This window comes from Ceratotherium simum, chromosome 3, assembly GCF_057802395.1.
Source record: "Ceratotherium simum simum isolate JZ-2026a chromosome 3, ASM5780239v1, whole genome shotgun sequence".
In the NCBI taxonomy this organism is placed as follows: domain Eukaryota; kingdom Metazoa; phylum Chordata; class Mammalia; order Perissodactyla; family Rhinocerotidae; genus Ceratotherium; species Ceratotherium simum.
In genome coordinates this window covers 15821280-15842792 of record NC_141902.1, presented here as the reverse complement: position 1 = coordinate 15842792, position 21513 = coordinate 15821280, and the positions used below count along the sequence as shown (strand labels likewise).

The 21513-nt window shown below is 39.5% G+C and overlaps 1 protein-coding gene across 1 annotated transcript in view; it reads left to right on the top strand.

Moving 5' to 3' along the window:
- Positions 1 to 21513, top strand: part of NPAS3 (neuronal PAS domain protein 3) — an 827327-nt gene that overhangs the window by 379932 nt on the left and 425882 nt on the right. Inside the window, exon 3 of the mRNA XM_087422742.1 lies at positions 14558 to 14634. Within this exon, the coding sequence (XP_087278868.1) occupies positions 14558 to 14634 (77 nt within the window). The remainder of the gene's footprint in view (positions 1 to 14557; positions 14635 to 21513) is intronic.

Genomic DNA, 21513 nt, shown 5'->3' with positions numbered 1-21513 from the left:
ACGTACATTATCTCATTTAATCCTGAAACAACTGTATGCTAAAGCCAGTGGTAATATGTTCATCTTTCTGGTAACCACACTTTTCTGAGATTTTTCTTAACTGGCTCGAGGTTACACACAAGCTAGGAAATGACAGAAAAGTCTTATTTATATAATATCACCTTAGTGACTTTCTTTAATCCTCCTCCTCAAAGCATTTTACCAGCACTTGTTTTTATTTTGCTACAGAGAGATTTTTTTAAATCCACATTGCTTTAAAATTTATTTATTCTTCACTATTTGCTAGAAAACTGTCACAAACTTTGGCATCTAGCCCTGGCCACAACTCTTTGGGCAAGGGATGATTATCTCACCGTACAGATGGGGAAACCAAGACATGGATGTCAAGTGTCTTACCCTGTTCACTAGCTGGAGAATGACAGAGCTGAGACTAGAAATAAAGGTTTCTGTCTCCGAGAATTATGCTCTTTATACTAAACTACAGCTGCCTCCCCACCTTTTTAAAATACTCCTAAACACTCAAAGACTAAGATGAGTGAAAATATTAAGATACTTGGAAGAATATTGCAGAGGACAGAGCTAGACCTATCTTCAGATACTAACCATGGGAGAAGTTCTTTCTGATAAAGTCAGTATATGAGCGGATAAACTTCTGAGGAAAAGATATATAGGTTACTCTCACTCTCAACTATGGTTTAAAGTATGAGGGAAAAAAAGGGGGTGGCAGCAATGCTGCAAAGGAACAAAAGTGAAGTTGGCCCAAGAAAATAAACGTGACCACACAGTCCCTTCAGATTCTGAAAGCCCCAAAGTGAGCTGTCTTTGAGGGGAGGGAGAGCAAGAGGGAAGACAGCGAAGAGGAGCAAGTGAAGGAGTGAAGGTGAACATTTAGGGCTTGGAGTTCTGTGGATGAGGCTGAAATTCCAGGAAAAATGGTCTCTCTCTCTTGCCACCTAGAAAATTCAACCTCACTGAAGGGGAAGCGACTGCTTTCTTTAAGAAATATTTCTTGGGAAACAAAGTCTTGTTCTCTCCCACACATAGCAGTGTTGGATTTCTTTCTTCATTGGCTTAATCAAAATTCATTAAATAATTCAGGAGGCGTATGAGGTTCTTTCCCCTTTCAATTGCTTTTTCCAACAAATAAAAGGCATTTTCGTTTTCTCTGATTACTTAATATTCTTTTAGTTCACACCTGGGTATATTATTAATCTGTTGCAATTCTTGCCTATGGGTACTTGACAGATCTTGGCAGCAAGGAAGAAGTACTTATTGCTTTTGTGACCCAAGAGTTATAGGGACTCCAAAAGCAATTCCGAGTAATTCCCCTATTTATGACATTTTAAAAGCTTTTGCCATGGCAAGAGATACAAGGTCAGAGAGACTGGGGACCAACTGGACCAAGGGAGAGCATCCTAGTTGATGAGTGAATTGAGGGACAATATTGGTAGCATGAGGTGAGGGGGAAGCCTTAAAATAGTGTCATACAAAAGTGGGGTCTTGCACTTTTTTTAGCATGTTGGCATCATTGTAAACTCATATGTATGGTGTTTCATGTTTTCATGAAATTGGCAGGAAAGTCGCTCCAGCAGTGGAGACCAGGATCTTAGGAAAGAATGCTTGATTTCCCTATTTTCATAGTGGAGAAAACCAAGGAGGAGTGAGACTGCCCTGAAGTAATGAGCCTGCAGAACCAGCAGAATGAGACTCTTAACAGAAGAGGAGAAAGGATGGAGGTTTCAGGAGGACAATGATGGCTTGATTTAGATGTATTTAAGCAGCTCTCCCTGTAGAAATATACTTCAGAACATGGATTATAGATTATTATGTTGTTTGACCATCATCTAGGAGAACTTGCTCTGAAGCTGAGATCCTATAGGCTGGATGGGCCATCACACCATGGGACATCGTTTGTGTAGATTCAGGTTGTAGTATAATATTGATTTTTTAAAAAAAAAGTTATGTTACCTATTTCTCAGCTTTCCCTAATCTCTGGGCAACTTTGTACCTTCTTTGGAGGGTTTTCCATCTTTCTATATCTCATAGCAGTTGCTTGCTTCTTCCTCTCAAGGTATAAATGTCGTCAAGTCACTTTAAAAAAAACCTCTTCATCCCGGTGCTTTCCCAGTTCTCTTCCTTACACAGCTTTCATCCCTAGTCTCCTTCCTTTCACTTCCAAATTTCTAGAAAAGGAATTTAAAGTGTATAACTCATGGTTTTCACCTCTCATTTACTCCTCAGTTGACAGCTGTGCCCCCATCCAAGGTCTTCCGTGCTCTCCTGTGACATTTGACATAATTGATGATTTACTCCTTCAAGTGTTCTGTTCTTTCTCTTTGTAGGACACCATCACTTCTTTACCTCCTACCCCACTGGGTCTTCATTCTCAAGGTCTTTGCTGCCTCCCCTTCTTTCTATAAATGCAGATGTTCCCCAGGATAGCTCCCAGCCCTCGCCTCCATCTGCCCTCCTCTCCTTCTGCCCTCCTGTGGCTTCTACACCCACCTGTATGCTAATGACTTACAGCCAAATCCTCCTCTCTACCACACCTCAACCCAGAGCCTCAGGTCTACTGGACATTTCATTTCAGTGGGCCTGTCCTAAAGACACCTCAGTGTCCCATCTTCTCCTTAGCATCTTCTTCCCTTCTAAATATCCTATTGCAGGGAATGATCAAACCATCTATACTGTTTACTAACCCAAACACGTGGAATTCATGCTTGACTCATCTTTTTCCCTTAAAAGTCACTCACGAAACTTGCTCAATCCTACTTCCTAAATACCTTTAAAACAAAACTCCTCTCTACAGTCTTTCTAACTTATTTACTAGGATTAGCTCATCATCACGTTTTGCCTAGACTCTGCAATAGCCATGTTTTCATCTTTCCTCCAAACATAGTTCTACCCTGTGCACTACTACCCTGTTGATCTAACACACACATGTGCTCATGTCCCTCCCCTACTCAGACTCTTCGAATGGATTCCAGTTACCGTGTGTAAACTGTGAACTCCCTTGCAGTGTTTGTGAGACCATTTGTGAATTGGCCTATAGATGTCATCTGACATTTCTACCCCTACACGTGGAATGTGCACGTCTTGCTGGCTTTGTGCCATCATGTGCTCTTCTCTCTACCTCAGCCATTCCCCTCACCCCCACCAATCCCTGGTTGGTTTGCCTGGAAAACTTCTGCTCATTTCCAGCCCAAATACTCTCTTTCCTCTTACATCTTTGAATTTTACTGGAGTTATGTGTCCCCTTTCCTGAGATCCTCCAAGTAAATCATTATTTTATTAGTTTCTGTTTCTCTCTCCCCAGTCTCTAGGTTCCTTGAGATACTGGCTCCATGCCTTTCCTGAACGTGATAAGTTTCTCCCATCTCAGGGCCTTTATACTTTGTCTTCCCTTTGCATGAACATCACATCACTCCCTCACTTTATTCAGTTCCATTCAGGCGTGTTTATCTCCTTTGTTTGCTCTTCTGTGGCCTGTCACTAGAAGAGTACCTGGCACTTAGTAGGCCCTCAGTGAATATTTACATGAATGATTGAATTGTTTCCTTTCCAACTAGTGTAACACTTGGTACAGAGTGAACACTCAGTAAAGGTTTATTAAAAGAATAAACGTGGAATGTGCATTTGACCATGGTTAAATAAATTCCCATGCCTGAACCCCCTAAACTGAAGAGACCAGTGGCTTCCTGGAAAAGAGAAGCAAGACAGCTGGAAGACAAATAAAAAGGACTGGCTAGTGGCAAAGTCCGTTCTCATCAGAATGCTGGTTCAGTTATTCCGTTCAGATTTTTGGCAAGTGATGCAGATTCTTTTTCAGAAAATGTTGATTGATTGCACAGTTGTACCCACTTCATTTGCAAACCTTCATTATCTCTTTTTCCTTTCCTCCCTCCGTCTGCATTTAGAAGGGGAGGAGCAGTATATAATTCCACAAAGCAATTCTTGTGAATAAACCAACTGACTGGCTGCTGCTTTCAGTCGCAGCCCCACACAGAATACGAGTGTCTGCTTTAGTTGTCTATTCTCTCTTGGCTGGATCTCTTGCATTCATTCATCTGAGTATTCATTTGATTACTTACTCATTCATTCAAGGAATCATTTGTTCAGTCCCACTAAGTGTCAGGCTGGTACACAATATATGTGGATTTTTGGCTCTTTGATCTACAGCAAGAGTTCTTCACCTGAGGTCTGTGGATGGCTTTCAGAGGCTTTCTGGAATTTTTATTATTGTGTATGCAAAATGTTGTGTTTGAATATTGCCTTAGGAAGAAGCTTTGCTTAAACAGCTCTATTATTCAAAGAAAGAAACATGTTAAGAACCTCTGATAGAGAGAGGCTTGAGTTTAGCCTTGAATCTAAACAGTAGGTCTTCAAATTAGGTTTCTTCTCCTTGATATGTTTCATGGTGGTGATGGTGGTGGTGAGTGTGAAAGGTTATGCTTATGTTTGTTCTTAATTCTAGGTCTCACGGTCTTGTCAGCCTGTTTACTAATCTCTACACTCCAAATAGTGTTCATCTTTCTTATTTAGCTTTTAACTCTGCCTAAATCATAGCCTCTGTTGGTCCCCAAGAGGCAGATGGCAATGGTGATGCAGACCTTGATCTGCTAACATAAGTAAGACCTAGCTCCGGCTCAGTTACCCTTGATGATTGTGTGGGCTTTTGTTTATATGAAATCAGAAGGAAGATGGTGGGGTTGTAAGAGCTGATTTTGGTTTCCAGTGGTGGTGGCTGTGTCCATTTACCTAATCAAGTTATGTCTGAGGCATTCAGCATCTTAAAACGAATGCCAATTACTGCTGGAATAGGGCATGAGTGAATCCTTCAAAAGAAAATTCAGTGGGCACTTGCTGACACTCAGTGAATTGCTGGCTCTTGGCCCAAGTATGTGTGAAATGTTTGCACTGGTTTGAGGCCCTGATTACAGTTGGCTTGCAGGGCTTGTGGTGACACCGTAAATTTGATTTCACACTGTAGGAAAGGCAGAAACCAGGGCCAACATACAGAGAAACAAAATATTTCTAGTATTTTAGGAAATAATTCCTAAATATTTCTAATATTTAGGAAATAAATAGTCCTAATATTCCTATTAAAATTGGGATAAAGATAATGATTTAGAAAGGTCATTTTTGGCCCAGCCTCTGCTTTTTATAACAAGGAGGAGAGAGCTGATGTGTGCTGAAGGCCTCCCTGGGGCTAGGCACCGTGCTCTAGAGTGTTCATTTATGCACAAATATTTATTGTGAACCTTCTATGTTCTGGGTCTGATTCTAACTGCTTTGTTTTGGCAGTGCACAAACGATTCCTCCAGCTTAGGAAGGTAACATGCTAGTGGAGGAGAGAGACAATATGCGAGTTAAGTTCTAGGAGGAACATTAAAGCAGGACAGGGCATGTCACATATCCTCACAATAGCTCTCTGAGGCATTAACCCTTTTGATGGAATAAGAAATTGAGGTCCACAGAGCCTAATTTGTCCAAGACCACTCAGCCAATTAAAGCTAAATGGAGGACTTAAAACTTGGTCAGCCTGACTCCAGAACCCAAATCCTTTCCTCTGTGCATGGCTGTCTCCCGATAATGAGACTCCTGCCATTGAACTTTCCCTGCAAGCAGAGGGCAGGCAGCATCTTGGGAAGGAATCGGATGTCCTACAGTAAGGTACCTGAGACACGATAGTACCTTTCAGAACTCCAAGGTGATAGGAGAGGCCATTTGGTGACTGAGTTGCCTCACACAATGCCAAATTGGATGCTGTCATGTAGGTGTGCACTTGAGGGGTGTTGATGTAAGCAGTGGTGTTTAAGTAGCACAGGAGGTCGAATTGTAACGTTAAAGTTTTCAGACAGAGCTGCATGGACCTTGCTCCTCCTGGGTATAATCACGTCACTGTTAAGCTGTAGTACCGAGCCCTAAGAAGGTGCTGTATTAGTGGGGGGACCCAGCCCTGCATGTATCTGTAGGAGTGTGACAATGCATTGGTGTTGCAGCTTAAGAAAAAGCAAGTTGAAGATGATGAGCCTGGAACCTTGCACCTGTAGCTATGTTAACGTGCGTCTGTCCTTGTCCTCATGTCTAACAAGGGTCTAGACCGTCGGAGTTCACTGCCTATGTGACCTCACCCTCCGTGCCTGGTTCCAACAGTACCCCTATTCTGAGGCCTTTGCTGCCTCCACTCTCCCTGCGCCCATCCTGAGTTGAGAGTTGCACCTTTATTGCATATTATTCATTTGCTTGTGTGTCAGTCTTCCCGCTAGACTCTGATCACCTGGAAGGTCACATGGTGCCTTTTCATTTTTATATCATCTGACAGTGCCCAGCACAGAGAAGAGGCTCAATGCATATTTTGCATGGATGCTTTTACCTTTCTTTTGCTGCATATAAAGAAAGCCTCTAGAAATGGAAATGGGAGCCTGGCTGACATCTCTAGCACCTAGGTCAATGAGGTTGATATCTTTCATATTATAAGTGTTCACCAAATTTTGGATGAATAAATGTAATACCATAGCCTGGGATGGTTAAGATTTGGAAGTTTTTCAGAGTGACTTTTCAAGCAGGTGCTGTTATAAGCAAAGCATTGTGTCCTTTGGGCCAACCCCCCACTGCTTCATGGAACTATTTATGTTGACTGTTCTTTTGGCAGAGAGTCCCTAAACACACTGCCAAGTATTGATGTGGCCCAAAAGCAAGAGAGAGGGAGAGAGAAGGAAAATATGAATATGACTGAATATATGAATGGATAAACAGGATAGAGAAGAGGGAGAGGGCAAGAGACATTGCCTTTTTTCTCCCACAGAAATACAAGCTGCTTCCTGCACATCCAGTGTTTCTTAGCTCCCTGTGGTATCAGCGGCCTAGAAAAACTCGGAGGATGGATGGAGCATTAGACTGGAAGTAATAAGGTTGTGCCTGACTTACCTCAGTATTTGAAGCAGATGTTACAAATGTCATAACATCAAGTTCTGGGATCAGACTTGATAAAAAAATCAAGATAACAGATGTAGACCTCTTCCTTTTCCCAGTGAGTACAGACTGACACTGTACTGATTTAATGATAATCCCCACCCCTTCCAACTGGGCGCAATCCTGCCACTAACAGCCTGTGTGCCGCCGAGGTCAGAAGGGGTGACAGCAGTACGGCAGCACTCAACTGAAAGGCTTTTAAGACAGTTTTCAAAATGAGAGTATGATAATCCTTTTTTTCTGGCCCCTACGGAGGGAGCATACCAAATCTAACCCCCATTAAAAATTTAAACTTCTCAAAAAATTTTCAGCATGGGGGTGGTCATTTCTACCAATTAAAGGACAAGTATTCAACTTTGCAAAGTTAGTGCTGCATTCAAATCCTGAATTTGATGTGTTCTCTCTATTTTTCCCTGTGAGAGCTGTAGTCAGACTTGGTGTCTTTCTAAGAACTGTGTGCTTAATTCGTGAGAACACGCAGTATTCCCTCTGACATACACGGAGTAGGTGATTTGTGGAGGGAAGTGGCCACCGGAAGAAGAGGAGTTTAAATAAGAACAGAGACAACAAGAACAACAGCAAGAGAAGAAGCTCAGAACCACAGCCTGTGGATTGTCCTCAGAAAGCAGAGCACCTCCCACATCAGGCACGTGGTCAGGCTTCAAGCCCGGGCCCATGTCTGCACTGCCCTCTCTGTGGCCCACTGGACCTCTGTCCCTCGGGACTGCCTTGCTCAGTGGACTGTCTCAGTCATCTTTGTGTTCTGAGTCCCCAGCAGAGCGTCTACCACATAGTAAGACTCCATACATATGTGTTACCATAGCCCTGAAGCCAGAATTAATTAGTTTATGTCTTCTTGCTGAGTTCATGTTAGATAAAAATCGAGACTCTCTGCCACCTGAAGATTCTCCTGTTCCACCTTCTTCATTCTGAAGTCACCGTATAACTGCCTCTCTCTTACAACTTCCCCAGGATGAGAGGGGGGTGCCAGCCTACCTCTCTGCTGGGAATCCAAAACAAGAATTAGTTATGATCAATTTTCTACCTTTCATTTATTTTTTAAAGAAAAAGAGGAAATTCTTATTCCCTTCACTGCATAAAGAGAATTAAGTAGTTGATTTTAAACTTCACATCCAAAAGCAATCCCTGTAGTGTCAAGTTGTTGAAGAAACATTGAGAAAAGACTTGGATGTCTTATAACTTGTTGTCGGACTTGTCCTTAAAAAATGCCCTCTTTTAATATACTGTATTTGGAAATGATTAAGAAAGTAAAATTGAAATGATTGAGTAATACCTACCTTTTGAAAGTCCTCCTTGGATTTGTAACAATTAGTTTGAAGTTACAGGAGAGTAAAGAATTTCCTCATCTATGAGTCTGGTCCGATGGCCTGCTCTGCTCTCTCCATGCCTCCTTGCATTTCTTGAGGATTCCCACCATGTACCCCACTCCCCAACCTTCAGCCCAGGCTGGATCGTGCCTGCATTTTCCTGAAGTTTCTGTCCAAGAGATGTTGACTGTCAAGGCTTCATCATTCCCTCATGTGCTGTCACTCCAAACAGCAGCTTAACCCACTGCCTTCACAATTTCATTGTCAAGGGGAAGTTTGGGCTCTCTCAGGAAGAATGTTAATCACCTATACGTAGACCATATCAGGGATGTATAATAGTTCCTATAGTAACTACCAGATTGTCAGAGAAAGGATATGTTCCCTTTCCCCAGCTACAGATGGAGAAATATCTGCTTCAGGAGCTAGCTCCTGAAGTTTCCCAAAAGGAAACGTTGTACTAAAAAGCAGTCCCTGTAATTCATTGCTGATCAAATACACAAAAACACCGTGAGGACTTATTACAATAATACTTGGGTGCTATTTCACTTTTAGATAACTTTGCCATTTTGATGTAGAAGATGATAAAGAAAAGTCTTCAAAAAACCATGTGAATACTCTAGTTTTTCAGAAGATAAGAAGTGCATGATAAACACACCATCTACTAAACAGATCTATTGAATGTTTTTATGTTTTCCCCTTAGTTCTTACCAGGTAAGTCCATACAGATATGTTTTTTTGAGAAAAGCAGACATGGTTTCTTTTTCCCAAATTCGGCAATTCATTTGTAAGTATTAATACTTTCACAGTCGTATCATCCCTAATGCTTTTCCCTAATGCATTCAATCCATACTTATATTGTAGGAGAAATTTATTAAATATATGTTGCATCAAAGAATTTTTGAATCAGCATAAGACTTCTTAGAGTTTCAATTATTTTATTGGATTAAATACCTCTTTTTTGTCTAAATTGACAATATAATATGTTAATGGGTTCTGGGATGTGAATTATGAAGATGTATATTTTGATTTTTAAAAATCTAAATATGATTTTAAAAATATACCCAAAGTGTACTATTCCTGAATATAGGAAGTTTTCTTTCTTGTATTTATTGTTAATCAGGCATTCACATGGTCATCAGTTGTCCTATATTTTAAATGGCAAAAACTAATCTCAGTGGAAGTATATTGTTATTATTTGTTTTCAGATATTTACATGAGGCATCATGTGGAAACTCCACATACCGTGCTCGCGACGACAGAGTTTCAGTTAATGTGCTGCTGTATGGGTTAAGCTGGTACCTAGCACTAATTTTTCCAGTGTGTTGTCTCCATCCCAACCTGAAATGCCCCCAATGTCTAAGGCATGCACAAACAATGAGAAGTTTAGAGTTGAAAGGATACCGATTGTAAGTGTGGGCAGTATGCAGATCTGTGAGGACCAGTTTCAGAATGAAGATTTGGTCTCGTATTAAATGAAAACAGTTTTTATTTTGATAGGAAAACACAGACACACAAAGACACACACACAAATCCATACCTCATAAACTTCGGAGGCTCCTGGGAAAACCCTCCCTGGCTTCCCTTGCCCTACAGAGAGGGAGGCTAATTGAGATTCTTCAAGGGAAATCCCTTTTCTTTTCTTTGGTAGCCATGGAAAGGCTCATTAAGCATTCTCTAGTCCATTCTCTCCCGGACCCTGACTTTGCTTAGCCCAAGTGCTCAAGCCCAGGGAGTGATGGCCAGGGCTCCACTGAGCATGCTCTCTAGTCCTCCCTGCCCCCACGCTCAGTGTGGGAACAGCCTTGCCCCTGGATGACCGACTCACACGGCAGCCACCCTGGCATGAAGCTTGCCATTTTACTGGGCGGATGATTCCATTCTTGAAATACTACCTGCACAACTTTACGGCTACATTCACCTGTGCTGCCACACTGCTCCCCGTGGCGGGGGGGGGGGTTGGGGGGGTGGATGCTGGATGAGAAATCTCTCTAAAATCGTTTTCTCTATCTGCCCGGGATTACTTTTTCCTAATAAAACAATCCATTGGAAACCCTGCCTCACAGGTCGTACTCATCTTCACTTTTGATCCCTTCAATAACGAGCCCCTTTCTCTCTCGCCTCCCGTGGTGTACGTCCCTCTGTGAACTGTGCTGGTGAGGTGCTGGGGTCGCTCCACCTTCTGTGGAAGTGGGGGTGGGGAGAGGTGTAACGAGAAAGGGCGATGCAGGACACAGACAAGTAGGGCTCGTGACTTTTCCCCCTTTCATTGTGTGTGTCCACTGAGCTGTCCTATTTCTGTTTGTAATGGGTTCTTCTGTGGCAAGCTGACCTTTTGGCTGAATAGGTCAAACTCCCACTGAGCGCTAATCCTCAGCCTTCCTGGCGTTTGTGCATCCCTGAAGGTGATGAGCACTGGTGAGGACTATGACTGGGGGGGTGTGGTCTATTTCCCGAAAGAGGGCTTGTCTTTTACTGCACTGAATTAATTCTCAAAGACCACTCACAAGGTTATGCAGAAGAGTCTAGATTAGAACATTTTTGCAGACATTGTTGAGGGACAAAACTAATTTTTCAGATACGTGTTTAAGATTGTGGTTGCCTTCTGTGTCTTTTGTTTTTTGGTAAGAGAAAGGCCAAATGCATAGTCCTAATGATTCATAATATCATTTCAGATATCTGAGATAATCAGAATTTCTTTAGTTGATTTTTTTCAATCCTTCTCCCTATGTATCTCTTCGGTTTAAAGTCTCTTAAAACTCTAGGTGTTTTATTTTTAACCCTCGAAAAATGCTAGATAATAGTGTTGTGGTGTTTGTTGATAATTATATGCTGGGCCTAGGTTTGTTCTAAATTGCTTAAAATTTTCTCTTGGACTGTTTATTAGGTTTTATAGTGCTAATTACCTTGCAGTGGCTAGCAATTTCCAGCATCAAATAGGTACTCAGTAAATGCTGAATCAGATTTGAAGTTGAATTACTGTATTACTGTGGTTTGATTTTTTTTTTCTTTTAATAGTTTGTATAAGCTGTTCAATTTTTACAACTCTCACATCTCACTCTCAGTGAGTTAGGGACATGATCTTCACAGAGAGGAGATTATATGTTCCATTTATTTAGCAGTGTGCTGGGCAATTTTTTGGTTAATTTAGTTAGTGTTCTTTAAATTTCAAAAAGTAATGTCTTTTAACTGAACAAGCAAGTAAATGAAATATGTCAATAGATCAGATGAAACAGTGACCAATTCAGCAATAATAAGTGTACATTGGGTCAGGGCTACCAAATGGTTTTAGAAACTGTCAACTTCCAAAATACAAAAATCTGAGAGAGCTTCATAAGCAGTGTATTACTTTTGTGAGAATGATGGACCTCATTGAGGAAATGCCTCTTTAGTTTTTCTTTCAGCATTAATGATATTCTCTAAACACAATGAGATTAACAGAGGAACGAAATAACTATATTTGCATTGTTCCTGAGTTATTAGGTTATTGCCTCAATTCTCAAAATGTCAAATGCAATAGGATAAAAAGTGCAAGATAAGAAGTACATATTTAACGTCTATTCAGTTACCAATAATGCTAGAGTCAGAGCTGGGCCTCTACCAGGGGCATAATGGGCTCCTGTTTAACATATTTATGTTGGTTGTAAAATTAGTAACTGTCATTACAGCCCCACATCACCTGCACAAGTGCAAAACATATAAATCAAGAGAAGTTCCAGTGCCATAAAAATGCCATTGAATAGAATAGCATGAAATCACTTACAAGATACTTGTGTGTTATGCTTGCATGTACTGGGATGCACACTCAGATTTCTAGAGGATTTGAAGAACAAAGAATAGCTATGTAGGTAGAACTCATGGATTTAAGACTTCATGAAGATTGGTGGGATCCTCAGGCTGGCTAATAAGTTTTTTAAATAAAATCCCTAAATGTGTATGCATTAGCAACATTTACTTAGAGAACAGCTGGAGCCCTAAGTGAGGAAAAGAAAGGCCATCAGTGGCCAGGCTTGAATAACCCCTGCAGCGCCCCACTGAAGCCAACTGTTTCCATGCTTCTAGAAGGCAGTTGAGCTAACATCTGTTGTTACTGGGCCTTCTAGTAAATATACATACTCTTTATATTTTCTGGGATGTTTTAGGGTCCTCTATAGGTTGGTGGCTGTTGTTCTCCTGGCCCTCTCTTAATCTAGTTCTTTGTAGAATAGTCTACGTTCTCTAAAATTGGCCCATTTTCTTTTGTGAGGCACAGTGGTTCCTCTTGAACTTCACAACTAGAAGTCCTGAAATGCCCCCAAATTATGAACCATTAATAAGGAGCTTTCTGGATCCTAATTACTGCCTCAAAAACAGAGTGGACACTTTTGAAGTTTTTCAACTCCCCCCTTCTCCCTCCCAAAAGCACCCCCCCAATCTTAAAAAAAAAAGTCTGCAGATTTTATTCATGTGGGATCATTCACACCAAGCTACCATAATGTGCAATTAACACTCTAGAAACTGAAAACAGTATTCAGCAAGACAGCTGCATTATCAAAAATGCCAAAGGAGTTTTGAAGGGAGTAATGTGCATGTTAGAATAGGAAATTAATCAGACACACACACACACACACACACACACACTAGTACTGTCTTAAGTATGTTTGAATATTAAAATTTTAAAAATCCTGTGTCTGTACTTATAGTAAAGGTTAGTCTTAGGATAGAAAACTGATTTTTCTATTTTAAAATTATTAATTGTGTATTTTGCTTCTGAAGCAAGTGAGGAAGTTGGAAGAGAGATCTCTAAGATCCCTTCCAGCTGGAATATTCTTTGATAATAATCACTCTTCAGTTATATTTTATAAATTTTCCCATTGGAAAAAATGCCCCTTTTATATCCTCTTGCCAGTAATAATAATACTTAACACTCATGCTATTTTCCAAGTGCCTTTCGGACATTGCAGACACTAAGTCACAATTGCAGGGGTAAACTGCCTGCTTTTTCACAGCACAGTAATCTTAAGTACATTTATATTATAATCCCTACTAAGCTGTGGATCCAACTGACTGACTTAGTAACTGAAACGAAGCAGAATTATCCCAGCCAGCATTTTGCTGGAATTTTCTTGTCAACTAGCTGAAAGTGTTTTTAGAAGTAAGAAAGTAGGGGACGTTGATTTTATTTTCAGTTCAGGCTGTCTAGGTTTGAGAGAGCAGAGGTTTGTAATAAAATTTTCAAGAAAAGCAGGAAGACATGGAAAATTTACTTGTTGGAAATATGGAAAATATCTCAATACTTTTTTTCATAAATTACTGGAAAGCAAGCAGATTTTAATGTTGGAGAACTGAAAAAAAGAGGGGTACCTTTTTTTCCCAAGATACCAAGAACAGATTTAAAAGCAAATTGTGACCCCATGCAAAAAAATTTGTAAAGAGAAGACCCTCAATTCTGGATCCCACAAAAATCGTGCATTAAGCTCACTTTTGTTAAGGATTGTGGGGGGCTTCTTGAGTGCAGATGCCTGCAGATAACATGTGTTGGGTAGGCCGGGAAGAGAAGAACTGAGCAGAAGTTAGTAGGAGAACAGGAATATTCAGATGTGAAAACAGTCACTGACCTCATAAGACACATGCTGAGCAAGAGCCTGTTGGGTTTCTCTGCGGTCCTGTAGGAATAGTTACATGAGAATATTCAGTAAATACGAAATCCAGCCATCCTGAGACACTTAACACTAGTGCAAACAGTCATTAATGAGAATCTCTTATCCAACATGTTGTGCTTATTAAGTTATGATAAAGTTATTGCATTAGAACATAAAAAAAAATTTCCTGTTTGCTTTTTCCTAGCCTGGAATATATGAAAAGTTTAGGTTTCATCTTGAGGGAAAAAGCAGTAAGTGTATACTTTAAAAATACCTAGATTTTAAGAAAAACAGTTTGTTAGTTTATTTTAAAGGAATGTGAACATGCGTATGTTTTTGCTCCAGTATAGGAAAAACAGTCCAAAACAAAAATTTAAAAAAAAAAGTCTGGATGCGGTTTTTAATGTGTGTAGAAGTTGTTATTCTGAGTTGAAAGTTCAACCTAGGTTCTTCTTATGCTTGGGCAACTCAGAACCAAGATTAACACCGGGTTGTGTTTCTCTGAGCTCTCATTGATGTATTAACTAGCTAGTGACGTAATTAGAGAGAAATTAAGCTGAAGGTATGAATCAGAGCTCCAACTTAATTTTTCTTTCTTGCTTTTCTTTCTTTCTTTCTTTCTTTTTTAAGTTATAGGTGCACAAAGAAGGAGAAGCCCCAGTGCCCTGGCCATTGAAGTATTTGAAGCACATTTGGGAAGTCACATTTTGCAGGTACCTTTAAAAGAAAAAGAAACTTGCTTATATTTTACTAAGAAAAATTCATATGTTTAGTCTTTTTATTAAAATGTATTTTTTTTAATTTCAGCTATGTATATGACTTGTTATTTTATCTTCAAATTCTGGAATTCTTATGAATTTATTTTTTTCTTTTTAGAAAGCCATCCCTTGAGAGAATATTAATGAGAAAGGGAGGGCAAGTATTATTTGTGCTGTAATAATTGAGATGAATTGCACCATTCTGTTGATGCGCATTGTATAGTAGCTGGCTGTTCCCAGAATGATTGTGTGTGTGCTGCATTTGTAAGTGGATATATGTGTGTCTTTGGACCTATATATTGTTTTTGGAAGAGCAAAATGTTGTGACAGTAATGTGACATTTTTATGTGTTGCCAAATTTCAGTTGTCCTTTTCTTGAGTGTGTATTCGTAAGTGCTTCCAATCTTAATGTTTGCCCCCTCTAAATTACAGACTTTCTCAGGATGAAGTTTTAAAGTATATTGTTTAAGTAAAAGGAGAAAAATAATGACAATTGATTTAGCAATGAATTTCATGACAAATAAATGTGAGGGTCACCAGGATGGGACTGCAGTTACTTAGTCCTAGAGAAGGTTCATCCCAGACTCAGCATCTCATTTACTCAACACTTTTTCTCTTAAGACTGTGCCATCAATTCAACACATCCATGGATAATTCTTCTACGTTGTTTCTGCTTCCAGGATAAATGTTGATGTGGCTAAAGCTTTTATTTTTACTATGTAAGATATGTTTTTAATATAGAATTAAAGAAACAGACGTGTTTGGTATCTTTAGGCAGCTTATTTGGAAAAGGTGGTTATGTTTTTCTTAGGTCAACTTCGGAGTAAAAATAAAGGTAAGCTCCAGATACCTGTCCATTCAGAGTTTTAAAAGAAATGGCCTCGAGGGTGCTTTCATGTTCTAGATAGCCAAAAGTAACATTGAATCAATATTATTGCCAAAAATACGTACCCTAGAAATTGTTATCACCAGATTCTCCACGGTCAAATCCCAGTGATTCTCCGAAGCGGTTCCTTGGCTGGCAGCTTCAGAATCACCTGAGATACTTGTTCAAAGGATATATTCCTACTAAATCAGAATCTTCAGGGTGAAGTTCAGGAATTTATGATTTTTAACAACCTTTTGAGATAATTTTGATGTTTCGTTAGGTCTGAGCTGTCACAATTCACATTTGCAAATTTAAGGCTCTGAAAAGCCTTATTTTGTTTATTTTTGTTTATTCTGATATTTCTCATTTCTCCTTTAATATCTATTAAGATCCCATACAACTGACTTTTCTTGAAATACACCTTAACAGAATGCTATTCTATTGTGCACATAAAATTTTGAAATCTCTTTGCAGTAGATTAGTTTCAGGAATACAGAAAGGACATTTCCTTCTAGATCTTCAAATTTTTATTTCCCTCTTTCCTGTACCTACTTTGTTCAGAATCTTCTTTATAAGTTTTGTATGAGCCATGCCATATATATATATATAGTTAGATTCTGATGTGATTCAGGATGACTCCTGTTTATATTCTGAAGCAGTCAGTGCATAAAACTTAGTCAATGAAAGAAATGGTGCAAACAGTAGCCCCAGATTATTATCCTCTGAATTATTTCTGGAAATTTGAGTCCAAAGTCCTCAAGGGAGGGTGACTTAGGAACTGCAAGAATTTAAAACTAGTTTAAAACACAAAACTTAGGAGTTTGAATTGAACGTATGCTTAATGTAAAAATATGGTATAGAATGGCTGTCCCCAAATGCCAGTTCAACATTAGGCATCATTGAGAGAATAGAGGATTTAGAATGAGGCTGCTGAGCTCTTCTGCTCTTTGCATTGGTCACACCTGACTTAGACAACACACTTTCAGAGAAACATAGACAGCTGGATGTCACTTGGAGTAGACTAACCAGACTGGTGCATGAGCTAGACATGTTACATGAGAAGTGGCAAAGGGCTTGGTGAAGTTTAGTTTGGAAAACACATGACTTAAAAGGGATGTCTTCTCTCTATATTTGAAGACCTCATGTGGAAAAAGGATTAGATGTATTCATCTAATGCGTGGCTTCAGAGTGTGGAAGAGAGAAAGAGGTGAAAATTGGAGAGAAAAATATCACCTTCATATAAGAAAACTTCTAAATAGGAGTGTCCACATTTGGGATATGTTCTAAGCCTTTGGCTTTAAGGGGAAGTATAGGTGGCTTAGTAGGGATGCAGTCAAGAAAGTCAGGCATCCAAATGTGGTTGTACTAGATAATCCTGAAATTTTCATGGAAACTGGAACTTCTGATCATTTGATTCTAACACTAGTGGTTATGGAATAGAAGAACTGTATATACTCCTCTAAATGAAATATTAGATCTGTGGGCAGGCAGAGGTGGGGAAGTAGTAGTAACAAGAAGAACCTCCTCTAAGCTATCTAATTATCTTCCTTCCTAGCGGAAGAACTCTTGAGCTCATAGACCCATGTCTGTACCACATTCAACAATATCTCAATGGTTTGCAAGGATAAGATGGTTTCAGTATTTTCCTTCAGGAGGGTCCATGGTCGAATCCAGTTGATTCATGGGGACAGGAATGAATTCTTTCTTCCCTTTCTTCTACCCTTCCTTCACTTGCAAATATCTGATAAAAGCCTGTGTGGTCAACAAGGTAGGCATGGTCTCTAACCTCACGGTTTATCATCATTACAAAAAAAATTTCAAATACTTAGTAAGAACATAGAATTTGCTGTAGTAGGCTCATGGCTGCTGTCCTTAACTAGCGTGCAATCATTTGGGGAAAGAGGAACCGGAGGCCTCATAAAGTGAGAAGCACCACACTTGTCAAGTACAGCGGGGCTACAAAGAGTGAGGCTCTGAATTTGCCACAAAGCATCAAAGAAGACTTCTCAAAGTTATTGGTGGAAGAATAGGAGTTTATTAGGCAAAGAAAATGGAATAATATTCCAATCAAAGGGAATGTCAAACACAAAGGCATGGGGGCAAGTAGTAATAGATCTTGTTTGGGGACTGTTAAGGTGCTCAATTTGATGGCTGCTTCACATGCACAGGGGAATACATAAGAGATGAAGATGGAGAAGTTGTATGAGCCATATTGTGACAGGCCTAGTGAGCCAACCCAGGATTCTGTGACCAGTAATGAGCCTGTGGAGAAGGCTTTCATACAAGAGAGTGACAAGATAAGGATTTGGTTTGTTTCTAGAGTTATTATCAAAATGCAGTATGTAGGAAGTCTTTGAGTTGTGAGAGGCTGATATAAAGAGACCATTTAGGAAATTATTACAGTAGTCCAAGAGTCCAAATGAAGATCTTCTCCAAGATAGAGGCTCTATGAATGGAGAGGCAGGTATGTAATTGAGATAAAATTATTGGCATATGGTCATGAATTAGATGTGAAAGGCTAGAGGATGACAGGAGTTAATAATGATCACAGGTTGTCTAGATTGGTAACGAGGTGTCTCATGATACTCTTACTTGAGAGAGGTGAAAGGGATATTCTCTTAAATAGCCGAGTTGAAAAGAGATAAGCAGCTGGAAACCTGAGTCTGATCCTCTGGAGCAAGATCAAGGATAGGGCTGAAAATGGAGCTGGGAATTACGAATCACTAGTGTTTAGATGAATGATAGTTCAAATCAAGCAGTGAGTTGCAGACTATGGAAATGATGTGGAGCAAAGAGAGAAGAGGGTTGAGGAGAGGCAACCCCAGTGTATGTCTTCACTTAAAATGCAAGTAGAAGATAAGAAAGGAGTAGACAGAAAGGGAAGAAGAAGCCACAGGATGTGATTTTATTTAAAGAAGGAGTATTAACAATGTCAAGGTGGCTAAGGATAAATCCTTCAGTAGGATAAATACTGAAGAGACGTCATAGGTTTTGTCAATTGAAATAGTTGCAGTAAAGTTTTAGGTGCAGAAGACAAACCTAAAGAGTGATAGAAGGTAAAGAAGTGTCTGGATGTTTGTGGTCAAGGAAGAGTGGGAGATGAGAAGGGAGTGTGAAGGGAAAATTTTGTTTTTAATGTTATTAGAGTATGTTTATACGTCTGAGATTCATGAGGTCGAGCAGTGGCCAATTATATGCTCTTTAGCAATCAGCTTTTTTAAAATCAGTATCTTGTGGTCATATCTGTATTAAGAAAGGATAAGCTTTCATTATTGTTAATTGCTATATGCCATTCCATAACATGCATGTATCATAATTTATTTAACCATTTTCCTGTCATCAAATATTTTGATTATATCTATAAATTTGCATTCCTGATGCAAATACCAAATCAGGGGTGTGTGTGTGTGTGTGTATGTGTGTGTGTGTGTTTTAATTAGAAAAAGCCTAATCTGGATTGATTTTAGCTTATACTTATTGAATTTTGATACGTATTAAGCTCGATGTATTGTGTGAAGTCCTCTTCTTATATCGTCATTGAATATTCACAATTTGTACCTGGGAGATAAGTGCTATGATTGTGCACATCTTAAAATTGAGTCAACTAAGACTTAGAAAACTTAAATAACTGACTCAAATTCACATAACTGGTTAAGTGAGAGTTGAATTTGAACCCAGGGTACTAACACTAGATTATAATACTTCCCAAGAAATGATGAGGACATTTTTAAAGACAGTGGTAATAAAAGGAAATAATTTATGTTTGGAATGGACAGAAGTGGGGAATGGATGGAATTTGGAAAGTAAAGTAGAGGTCAGTTCTGAATACCAGGGTGGGGCTAGGGAAATGCCCATGACCTCACCGTACCAGGTGCCAAGCTTTCCTGCTTCCTGCGCCCCCAGTGATGTGTCATGGAAGACCGTGCTAAGGATCCCTTCATGTAGAGAGTTAGGGGTGGGAGATGGCAGTGGACTCCTTAACTTTTGGTCCACCCATTCTGAGGACTGCAGTATGTGTTTTTGCTGCGTATGTCTAGCCATATACTCTCTTAGGAAAATTTAGAAAGTTTGGTGGATCCTGTAAAATTTGACTTCTTTCCTACTAAGAGGGAAAAAATTAAACTTAATGGTGATTCTATCAATATAAAACCAACTGTTACCAAGTTATTTTTCAATTTAATTATCCAATACTGGTGTATGTAGGCAAAGCCACTGCCCAGGCTGCGTACTATGCAACTCTGGGGCCACCATTCACATCGTTCACGTGGAAGCCTCACTACTGTGACCAGTATTGTAGCCCCAGTGAACTGTAGCTGTTTCAGGCCTGAATTTCAGGACAGAGGCATCTTCTGCAGCAGAGTTGAGGGCTTCAAGTGATGTCAGCCTTACAACTGCAGGGTATGGAGTATATGCATTGGGCCTGAGTCAAGGCATTTTAATTCACTTTGTTCTTCTTTGACTTTTATTAATCAGATGAGGAGCAGGAGGGCAAAGGGTCAAGATTAGGAATTGTGCTTTTTGTGACAACCTAAGTAAAAACCTAAGAACATTAGTTCATTATGTGGGATCTTTCCCAAATTCTTCGTTTGGCAATGTGACTAAGCACTAATTTGGTTCCTGTTTTAAAAGCTCTCTATGAGCATTATTGTTCCCACTTCGTAATTTCCTTAATACAAAAAATGAGTGATATTTACTTCTACTTTCCCAGTTTAGAGACCAGATAGAATATTCATATTTTATTTTATCAAAGTGAACAAAACACAAAACGGTAACAATTGTCATCTTTGTAACTCATAAAATTAACTAGTGGAATGACTTTTTCTTAGTGCAGATTTATAAATGGAGTGCTTTAATTATTTGTGTGCCCTTAGCAGAAAGGCTCAGGGTTTTTTTTCTGTAAATAATGTTTATAAAATTGTTATATAAAATTGCAGATGTTTTTGCATACTTCATAGTCACACTGCTTTACTCACCTCACGGGTGTTAAAATAAAACAATCAGATCAAACCTTGTATGTGTAAGATTTTTAAGGTTTATGTTTGTATTCATTGTCAGCATATTATGGTGAACCACAGATAAATATGTGTAAGTTATATTTCTGACATTGTGTAATACATATCATTACTAATGTCTATTACATACTTATAAAGTGATCAAAGGCTGGTCTTTATCCATAACTAGTTTTAGATATTAAAATAAATGAAATTTTCTGAGGTGGAGAAATATAATTATAATATGTACCCACATGTTTTATTATTTAAACTAAGTCTTGGGAGAATAAAAAAAAATATTCTATAAGAAATGCCTTAAAAGGAGATAATGGTGGAAGCATGGTATCCATGTGTCAGTTTTGAGCTTGGCTGTATTGCATGAACCCTCCCATATCTATGTCATTGACCCTGTATTATTTCTGGACACGATGGAGTTTTTGCATTGCTCTTAGAACAGTTAAGCCCCAAACTGCCAGTGAATCCCACGGGCAGACCCTTTGAGAGAGCTCAAGAGAGAACCATCAAGAACATTCTAAGATTATAATACCTGAGATTCTCTGATGGGGAGGGGTTCAGAAAAGGCTGGGCAGAATGGTTGCATGACTGCCTGTCTTCCCCAGCATAACTAGAGAAATAATTGTTTTTGCAAGGATCATTTATTAGTAGAACAACTCTCTTGTAGAAGGCATAGATATGGCCATTACCTTAGCAGAACAGATTAATTAAAGTATGTATTTTCTTGGGCTGGCCTGGTGGTTTAGTGGTTAAGTTCGCACGCTCCGCTTTGGCGGCCCGGGGTTTGCAGGTTAGGATCCTGGGCGTGGACGTACACACCACTTATCAAGCCATGCTGTGGCAAGCGTCCCACACATAAAGTAGAGGAAGATGGCACGGATGTTAGCCCGGGGCAAGTCTTCCTTAGCAAAAAGAGCAGAATTGGCAACAGATGTTAGCTCAGGGCTAATCTTCCCCCCA